The sequence below is a fragment of the Hipposideros armiger genome, unplaced genomic scaffold (assembly GCF_001890085.2).
Source record: "Hipposideros armiger isolate ML-2016 unplaced genomic scaffold, ASM189008v1 scaffold_1505, whole genome shotgun sequence".
Classification (NCBI taxonomy): Eukaryota; Metazoa; Chordata; class Mammalia; order Chiroptera; family Hipposideridae; genus Hipposideros; species Hipposideros armiger.
Window position 1 is genome coordinate 184018 of NW_017732855.1, and position 10384 is coordinate 194401.

The following is a 10384-nucleotide window of genomic DNA, read 5'->3' on the forward strand; positions in this document are numbered from 1 at the left end:
TTGTACTAAGTTATAATCAAAGTGCTGAAAGAAATTTTATAAAACTAACTAAAAACTAAATTAAAGAAACAATACTTACATGTACCATGTTAGATATATGTAGATGTTATATGAGACATTTATTTTTTAAAGTGAAAGGGTAAATGAGTAAAGACAATTAAATGACTGAAACTAATTTTTGAATTTGAATAGGAAGTTTTTTATTCTCATTCTTAGTTTACATTCTGGCTTTGTTTGGTGTTCTAGGGGGAATTTGAAATGGCAGGTCTGTTTTTTCTGGTTTTTTATTCCTCCCTGTATTCATGTAATCTCACAAAAGCAAGGTATTTAAAATATATTAACAGAAAAATCAGCTGTTGTAACTCATAAAAATGACTGTATTCTCTCTAGAAAATATTTCTGGTAACAGGTCAGATTTATAGTCATAAATTCAGGAGCACCGCTGTTGCACATCTTATTCATTAATTGCATTAATCTATTACTCCTGTAGGTCTATTATATAATGGAATAATAATAAATATATTTGGGGATATGGAGATTATAAGCATCATTTTTACCTTTAATAACCTGTGTCTCACAAGCATTGTGTACCAGTTAGATTAAAGAAGTAAATATAGTTTTTTATTGCTTGGAAAAATTAAGGTTCCCATTAATCAAAGTATATAACTATATAATTTTAATGGTGACATTTAAAATATTGCAATAAAATATGAAAGTATTAGTTCTTGAAATCTACTTATATGCTTCTTTGAGTATCATAAAATGTAGTAGAGAATGATACCCTAAGGCATCAAAAGTTTTCTTTGTGATATATATGCAGTATGCTTTAATTCTTAATAGTAATTTTAGATGTGGATTAATACTAAAATTCTTGCCATTATGTGAGAACAAAAGCAAATTTGCTCAAGAAATTTTAAAACTTAAGAATGTTTTTGATATTAGATTTTTCATAACTTTCTCTAGCCAAGTTTGGGTAATACCCATATAAAATAAAACAAATTCCTTAAACTTCAATTTTTAGTAAAAGATACACCATTATCCAACTCAGGAAACCTCAATTCAGATAATCATGAGCATTTGGGGAGAGAGAAATAGTTTTGAATAACCATTTACTTTTATTTGCTTTATTAGAGAAAAGTAGCAACTTTCAAGATCTTAGTTAAATCCAGTTTGCTAAATGTGTGTCGTTCCTGCTTTTTTTGGATGTTTGAATTTAAATTAGTGTACATTTAGCTTATTGACATTTGTGTAGTGCGGTTTTTGGCAATTCAAAGTATTATGCATAATGTAGTATGTGGCAATTTATTTTTACAGTAGCCAAAAGCCATACATTTCAAGGCTTATAATAAGCACTTTAAACATTTGTTACATCCCTTTATATTTCTGTATTTGTCGATTCACAAGTTTGTTCATTTTTCTTTCTCTCTTAAGTAAATAATGTTTATGTAAAACTTCAATCTGTTTTATGAAAATAATTTTCTTTTGAAGTTTTTGTTGTATTCCACGCTTAACTGAAGAAGTTACCAAAGTTTGAGGAGTTGGTTCATAGCAGTGAGACATTTAATTCTTTAAATACTAGTCATTTAAAATGTTTTTAAATATAGTTACTGTAAGTATTAACTCCACATTTGTTAGTGATAAATCATTTTCTTAAATTAGTCAAAATTCCAGTAGGAAAATTAAGTTTAAAACAGGAAAGTATCAGTTTCTAGGTTTTAGCATGGATATTATGATCATTTATGTTATAAATCTTTTTTTCCTTTGTGTACTACGTCTTACAGTTTACTTTGTCACAGATTTTTGACAGTGTGGTTGATTATAATAAGTGTATGTACCATTCATAGCAATAGTAGTACCATAAATTTGAAGAAGCCAGAAGACCTGCGCTACTAAGCTATGATTTTAACAAATGGCTGTCTCTTTGGGTTAGAAATTCTAATGTAAAGAATTATCATGGGAGAAGGAGAGTCATTAGAAGATGTTTCTTTCTTTTTCCTGGTTTATGTTATCCTCATCCTTGGAATTTTCAAGAGGTATGGAAAATTTGTAGGAAGAGGTTGAGTTTTAACTAAATTGCATACCCAGTCAATTATTTGTGATGGTCAACATTGTGATGATAATATAAAAACTCGGTTGTAATATACTGTGCCTAAAATTGGAATGGAGAAAAAAGAAAGTTTTTGTTGTTGTTTTTCAGCATTGGTTTACTGAACTACCACCTGTGTTAACATTTGAATTGTCAAGATTTGAATTTAATCAGGCATTGGGAAGACCAGAAAAAATTCATAACAAATTAGAATTTCCTCAAGTTTTATATCTGGACAGGTATGGTTTATAGCATGACTTAGTTTTGAAAGAGTCTAGTAATCAGGTGAAAGATTATGACTGTTTTTAGGGAATTTTGCTTAGAATTAATCTTTACTTTTTGCATAATATATCTAATAGCATTTGTCAAGAAAAATGGGAGTTCTTTTTCTATTTAGAAAGATATGGTTACTGGGAATAATGTTATAAGGAAGTTTTTAAAAATTATTTTGTATTATAATTGTTAGAATTTTGAAAAATACTATTTTGTACTATCTTGGTATTTGATTACAAAATTTGAACAAATTGATCTTTTGTGTTATTGTCTAGACTTAATACTGTGTCTACTTCCATGATATTTAGAAATATTAATGATTGCTATTTTTTTTTCCTGATAGGTACATGCACAGAAACAGAGAAATAACAAGAATTAAGAGGGAAGAGATCAAGAGACTAAAAGATTACCTCACAGTATTACAACAAAGACTAGAAAGGTATTGTAACTTTTACAGAATTGTGAACTATCTATAGGAATTTGTATTTTAGTGATTATCTAGAATCTTTCATTTTAAATTCACCTTAAGTAATTTATGATTCTAAAAGTAGGTAATCATTGTGAATTGATAATTTTTGCTTATATAGTTTAGTTTTGAGTTCTCTTAGAAACTCAAAATAATTTATAGTTGGCATTTTAAGATTATTTTAGTGTTTAAAATTAAATATTCTCACCATCAACACATAATGCTTATGGTGCTGTAAATAGTTAAATTAACTTTCTAAATAGAAAGTTAAATTAAAACAATTGAGGTTTGTTTGTTTGTTTTCATGAGACTAAGTATTATGCTTGAGTGTGAGTTAAACAGACGGTGACTGAGTTTTCCTCCTTAGCACAGAAGATACAAACTCACATCCCTACCAGGGCCTCATGGAGGTTTTATAAAGAAGGGAAGCAAGTTATATATAAGTGGTGGACAAAGGTTGCCGAGAGAGCACATCCCTGTGGCTTCCATCCACACTAGTTGGTGGTCTCAGGATAAATATCATCTCACTGAAGCCATATGTCTAAGGCTTCAGAATGGTTCCAAAAGAAGCCGAAATCTAGACTTTCCAATGTTCTGTAGTTCGGACAAAAGTGCACAGGCTGAAATGTGGCCCAGTTTGCAACCTCTGACCCAATCCGCATTCCCTTATTTTAGTGTTAATTTGAAAATTAATACCCTAAAACTTTTTTATACAAAAATAATATATCATATTTCAATAATTATTATTATTGAAAAGTATCAGTAATCATATTGAAAATAATCAGCAGTAAAAAGTAGGATAATGTTAGTCACCATCTTGATCATGAGACCAGATGACAGATCTAAAAATGAAAAGTCTCAGGAAATAGAACTGTCAGTTTTCATTTTCCTATTGGTTTACAACTTAGAGCAGCATTTTTAATTTATAACAGTTTATGTGCACATTCAGTCTTAATCAACTTTGGTTTCTGGTCTTTGGAGAATATTTAATTTATTTTTGAATGTATATTCAGTCCCACCATTTTCATGTGGAAGCAAATTTAATTTCACTGTTGAGGAAGATTCACTGAAGTGTTTTTATGGTTTATAAAAATTATTTTTAAAAAAATGCTTTATATAGAACTAAAAGTGTTGATACCTTTTATGGTTAACAGATATTTAAGCTACGGTTCGGGTCCCAAACGATTCCCATTGGTAGATGTTCTACAGTATGCATTGGAATTTGCCTCCAGTAAGCCTGTTTGCACTTCTCCTATTGATGATATTGATGCTAGTTCCCCACCTAGTGGTTCCATACCATCGCAGGCGTTACCCAGGTAAAATGTGGTTTTGATACAAGAGACAGCTGTGTTACCTATGTTACATAACAATGTATTGATGCTCTTTAAAGATGCATGTTGTGGGTAATTTTAATGAACTCTATAAAGATTAGATTCACTTAGAAGATTGTATGTCTTCTGGGTGCTTTCTTATTTCATTGTCTCAACCAATTTTATTTTTGTGGATTGAATTTTTCATCATATTGGGTTGTTGGAAAAGTCATGACATATTTTTTCCATGTTTTTCGTTGCAAAAATGCGTCATAACTTTCCAACAGCCCAATATTTTTTTCTGTCCAGAATTATACTTTAAGTTGCTTTGGTATGTTGTATGTTTCAACCTTTTACTGATGAAAATAATACTGTTAAATTAGAATTTTTTTCTATAATGTAAGCTGGTATTAGCAAGGGAAGGTCTTTATAATTTTGCTACACATAAGATTTTCTTTCTTTTTTTTTTTTTTTTTAGTAAATATGATCAAGCCATTTCTATAATGCCACAATTTCATCCTTATAATAATGTAGTCCTCGTATGTTAAGAATCTCATTAGGATATTAGATTAATCTACATATTTCTCTCTCTTTTTTAAGACCTTTTTCTTTTGAAATTATAAGCCAATTTAATGCTATGTGTTTGGCACAGTCTTTGCCAGAGCTTCAGTTTGGAAAGTTTAATAATATTTTATACTTTAAAAATACAGCACAACAGAACCACAGGGAGCTCCGCATTCAGAACTGCCAAGCACATCGCCTGCATCAGTAGCTGCCATTTCATCCCGATCGGTAATCCACAAACCATTCACTCAGTCTCGGGTACCTCCAGATTTGCCCATGCACCCAGCACCGAGGCACATAACAGAAGAAGAACTTTCTGTGCTAGAAAGCTGTTTACATCGCTGGAGGACAGAAATAGAAAATGACACCAGAGGTAAGAAGCTTTACACAGCATAGTTACTGTTGCCTCAGATGGAGATGTATAAACATAAAATTGAGAAGGGAAATCACCTCTGGATTTCATATGTAAATGTTACAAATTTTTTTTTTTTCTAGGAAGGGTTTTCTGAAAGATAAACTAGTCTGGCTTCCCATTTTTATGATCTTAATATCAGGTTCAGTGAGACCGAAAGATTTTCCCTGGATTACTTAGCTGATTAATGTCATAGCAGATGGTCTGATTTTCTAGTTTAGTGCTCTAAATTTATATCAAACTGGTATTCACAGCTACTCCATGGATGAAACATCACACAGCATCATATTTTGTACTTATAAAGTATGTGCTTACAAGCACCTGATGCTTACATGATGAAGCTCAAGTGATAAAAATTTTTCTTTAGGCTTAAGAATTAGAAATGTGAATTTTAATTTTCACTCTGATCTAATGAGATATCCAAATATGATCTCTGAGCTCAGTGCCAACTTGTAATTAGTTTTAACCGGCATGTAGCAAAATAAGGACAGTGCTCTGTGGGGGGTGTGGGGGGACGTGTGCATATGTGTGTTGGTGTTAAGTTGCCATCTGTCTTTTCTTGGAAGGCTCTCTCCTTTATTCTGAAATTATGTCCTTCCCACTTTACTATTGTTAAAATGTCCTTTTTAAAAATGAAGTAATGTTAATATTTTATGGTAGATTTTATTATAATTTTTTCTTACAAGTCAAAAATGCAATACCCTATTATCGTCCCCCAATTTTATTGATCTATGAAAAAAAATCTAGGATTTTTAAAATTAAAAATTTTAATTTAAATTTAAAAATAACTACTGTTTTATACCAAAAGATTGGAACTATATTAAATAATATCAGTTCTTGGATTTTAGATGCTCAACTTGATGTTTTACAGACAACATGTAAAGAGCAGTCCTACTTTAATAGAGTGTAAATAGGATATGATAGTAACTAACAATTAGAATTAGCAACTGTAAATATTTCTCTTAGTATTTTTATATTATAAGGGAATTTTTTTATGTTTAAATTCATTAGTACACATTAATTAAGCATATAGTGTTTCCTGGACACTGTGCTAGGTTTGGGATAACTGTCTGCTGAACTTGGCAGATTGTGTTAGTTGTGTAAGATTTATAAGAGGGGAAGCTAGGAAACTTTTGACATTTAGGTAGTGGTGTTGAGGAAAGGAAAGAAATGAATGGATTTGAAATACTCTTTAGAGACAACTGACAAGTGTAAATCATGGACAAGAGAGGGAGGAATCAAGGATGATTCTCTTAGTAATTCCTAATGGTAGGAATAACTGAAGAGTTTGGAAAAGGGCAGCCTGCTGGGGGAGAGCAGGTATCCACCTCCAGGGAGGAAGTAGGAATATGGTGAGTCCACTTTGGGCCATTTTAAGTTTGAGGAACTTGAGGGACATTCACGTGATAATGTTTTGGACCAATAATATAACATGGAGCAGGTAAGAAGATTTTCCTAGGAATATTTGTTTCCTCCCTTTCATCTCTGTTGATATTAGCTGTTAGCATTATTTTTTAAGCAATTGATTAATATTCTAACATATGAATATGATATAATTTATTTGATTTCTATATTGATACTCACTGAAAATAGTGCTGGTCTTCTACATACATATTTACACACTTTTATGTATGATATATATATATATATATGGTATTTGCTTTTTTTTATGAAATAAACATTTTTTTAAATTAGTTTCAGCTGTACAGCACAGTGCAGTAGTTATAGGATATGTTTTTTAAAGTGCCATTTCTTGTCCAAAGTGTATAGATTTAAAGTTGGCTATTTAAAAATTGTCTCCACAAAATATTGAACCAGTTTACATTCCCACTAACTGTATGAGACAGCCTGTCTCTCAACATCCTCCTTAGCCTGAGGCATATTTTAGTCTGTGGAGTGTGATAATTAAAAGAAAATAGTATTTCAATGTCTTGCATTTCCTTAATTATGAGTGAAATTTTATTTTTCTATAAATTTCTTGTTTGTGACATGCTCATTTTTTTATATTGAACCACTTGTCTTTCTCTTATTGCTTAATAGAAACTGTAACATTATTGATATTAACCTATTTCCTATAAGTGTATGCTGCAAGTATTATCTTCCCCATTTGTCTTTGTTATTTGACTTCCTTTATGTTGCTTTTTATTTTGTTTTTACAATGTAGATTTTCTTAAGTCTGGGAAGGGAGTCTTATCTTTTTCCTTTATGGTTACTTGATTATTCTTTCAGGCTTAGGAAGGCCTGTCCCCACTCTAAAGTTACTAATACTTTTTTGTAGTCGTTCATCATTTGTTCCTGATTCTTTTCAATAGCTTCACAGTATCATGTGGTTATACCATTATACTATAATTTAACCATTTCCCTATTGACAGATATTTAGGTTGTCTCCAGTTTTTTTTAATTATTATACACAATATAGTTATGAATATCTGTGTCTGAATAATTTTGTAGGATAGATTTCTACTGGCAGTAGAAATAACGAGTAATGGGAGTCTCGTAACTATTTCCATTGGTGATTATAGTGAATTTTTTTTCAGTTACATATGTGTGTGTGTGTGTGTGTGTGTGTGATATGTGAACTTATTTTATTCTGAAGTTTTTCTGTTTTATATAAATATATATGTAAGGGGGTTTAGCTTTAATTTTCATTGAAGCCTTCCTTTATAGATTTGAACAAAGTTCAGTTTTATTGGTTCTGCACATTTTCTAAATGAATCGTATTTGTTTTGATTTTTAAATATGCATTTATGCTATATCTTTTATTAAAGAGATCTATATATTTTTTTATACAGACTCCAAATAGTAATGCTTTTAAGAACAGTGTTAGGGAACTTTCCTTATTCTTCTAACATATTGGTAAGAAACCTTTAGTCCCCACCTTGTAAGTCTCAGCAGAATCATACTTGATGTTAATCATTAAATGACATCTATTCTTAGATTTACAGGAAAGCATATCCAGAATCCATCGAACAATTGAACTAATGTACTCTGACAAATCTATGATCCAAGTAAGTTAAATATTGAGCTAGTAAACATTATCAGAATTATTTACATAAGTTAATTTATCTTTATTTATCTTAGCGTAATTCTCCTTACATGTTGTTTTATAAAATTGCTGAACTCTTAAAAAAGCCACATTAATATTTCCCGGTTCAGCTGTATTTTCATACTATAATTATTGCTTACTCTTTTTATTATTTTACAATACGATGTACCAAATTTTCCCAAACACCTTACTATTTAAAGATAAGATATTATGGGAGAAATTGTAAGGTTGTTTAAGGATATTAAGATTATGGGAGAAAGTATAGAGTTCAATTACATTTTAAGTTCTGGTATAGATTATATAAGCCATTTTGTTAAACTCAGCCATCAATTTATAATTGTGAAGATTTAGACAAATCATGTATTATATATAAAAATGTTCATCATAAGTTTTTTATTTGAAAGAAATAACTGAAATTGGTCAATGAATATATGTATACAAATACATTTTCAGAGTTTTGAAAATTATCCTATTTACCCACCTGTCTGCTTTCCATGTCTTTAGCTTATTTATTTCCCCTCCTTTAATTATCTCATAGTTTATTTTTTTCAAACTTTTAATCTCAACCAATTTTCTCTTGTTAAGAAACATATGCTCCTATGGTGTCTTTCAGCCAGATAGTTGGTAGGCTTCGTGGAATGTGGTCTAATAGACTGCTGGACTGCTGTTTAACTCTTCTGTTTTCACATTTAGGTTCCATATCGCTTGCATGCTGTTTTAGTTCATGAAGGCCAAGCTAATGCCGGGCACTACTGGGCATACATTTTTGATCATCGTGAAAACAGGTGGATGAAGTACAATGATATTGCCGTGACAAAATCATCATGGGAAGAGCTAGTGAGGGACTCTTTTGGTGGTTATAGAAATGCCAGTGCGTACTGTTTAATGTACATAAATGATAAGGCACAATTCTTAATACAAGGTAAGAATATGAAATATATAGGCTGGTGTAGATTTTTAATAAGTAGACCTTCTATGTGACTCCGGTCTCTGGCGTGATTAGTTAAGTGTAATTAACTCAGAGGGTGATGGATATGGTTAGGAAGTGCTTCTGGGTTATTGAAAGTGAGTAAACTGGAATTGAAAAGTAATATGGCTAGGGCTGAGAACTGGAATAAATTATGTATTCAAAGTTAATTATTTATTAACTATTATAAAATGTAAATGTGATGTGTTTCTTCTTGCTTAAAATACTTTAATGAGTATATCACACATTGACTTATATTCAACCTCCTTAGCCTGTCATTCTCCATTTTCTGACCTCTGTCTCTCCAGTTTCATTTGTGACCATTGTCCATTTCAAACTTTATTGATATTTGAATTTCGTGCTGTATTCTGCTCACACCAAATTATTTCACACATTTATATTTATATGTTCTTATGTTTTTGTTTTTATTTTTTGCCAATTATGTTCGTATTTCTTTCTTCTTTTACCTAATTTCTACTCATCTGTCAAAATTGAATTTAGGTGTCATCAGCTCTGCCAAGTTTTCTTTGTCTGCCAGAAAGTAACCCTCCTTGTGTTCTCTTTGGGCACTTACTGTGTGTTGGAATTGTATGTTGACTTGTCTTTCCACTTCACCCTGATCTGCTGAAAGCCAGGGACCATGTCACACTATGTTGTAATCTTTTTATTTTTCATAGTCTAATATAAGCTTTGCATATAGAAAACAATAAGGCTTGTTGAAACTGATGAAATCAGCTTTCCTTTTCTATTTAACCATTCAGCAAAACTAGCTTAGGCAGTCCACTTATGACTGAAAGCTAAAGTTTATTTTGTGTGTGTGGAGTAGAAGTTGAGTAACTCTTTTAAATAATACTTATGTAATGTTTTTTTAAAAATCTTGCGCTATGTTGATTCGTTTTCAAATTACATGTAAGTATATTGCTATACTTAACTGCTTCAGATGAAAAAGAATTTTAGTTCTATTTTGAGCTTAATAAGGTTATGAGTTATTTCTTCTCATTTTGTGATAGGTTTTACTTCATGAATAATCAAACATCTGGTATTTTCTTAGAAAAGGTAGTACTATGTCAGTATCTGCTTAGCTTTATATCTTGTTCCATTTTTTTCTCTTCAGATTAAATATAAAAGCTGAAAATATTATAATACATTATCAAATACTTGCATCATTGCTTTTCTTAGCATTTGTTTTAGTTTTAATTTTTAGGTAATATTGATTTGCTAAATGGTAATAATTCATACTTTAAATGCCATTTGAAATTC

The 10384-nt window shown here is 30.7% G+C and overlaps 1 protein-coding gene across 1 annotated transcript in view; it reads left to right on the top strand.

Annotated features, from left to right (window-relative positions):
- Nucleotides 1-10384, top strand: part of LOC109377688 (ubiquitin carboxyl-terminal hydrolase 25) — a 144621-nt gene that overhangs the window by 84331 nt on the left and 49906 nt on the right. The window contains exons 7-12 of the mRNA XM_019634114.1: nt 2198-2325; nt 2703-2798; nt 3980-4141; nt 4846-5072; nt 8049-8119; nt 8851-9135. Coding sequence (XP_019489659.1) covers nt 2198-2325; nt 2703-2798; nt 3980-4141; nt 4846-5072; nt 8049-8119; nt 8851-9135 — 969 coding nt within the window. The remainder of the gene's footprint in view (nt 1-2197; nt 2326-2702; nt 2799-3979; nt 4142-4845; nt 5073-8048; nt 8120-8850; nt 9136-10384) is intronic.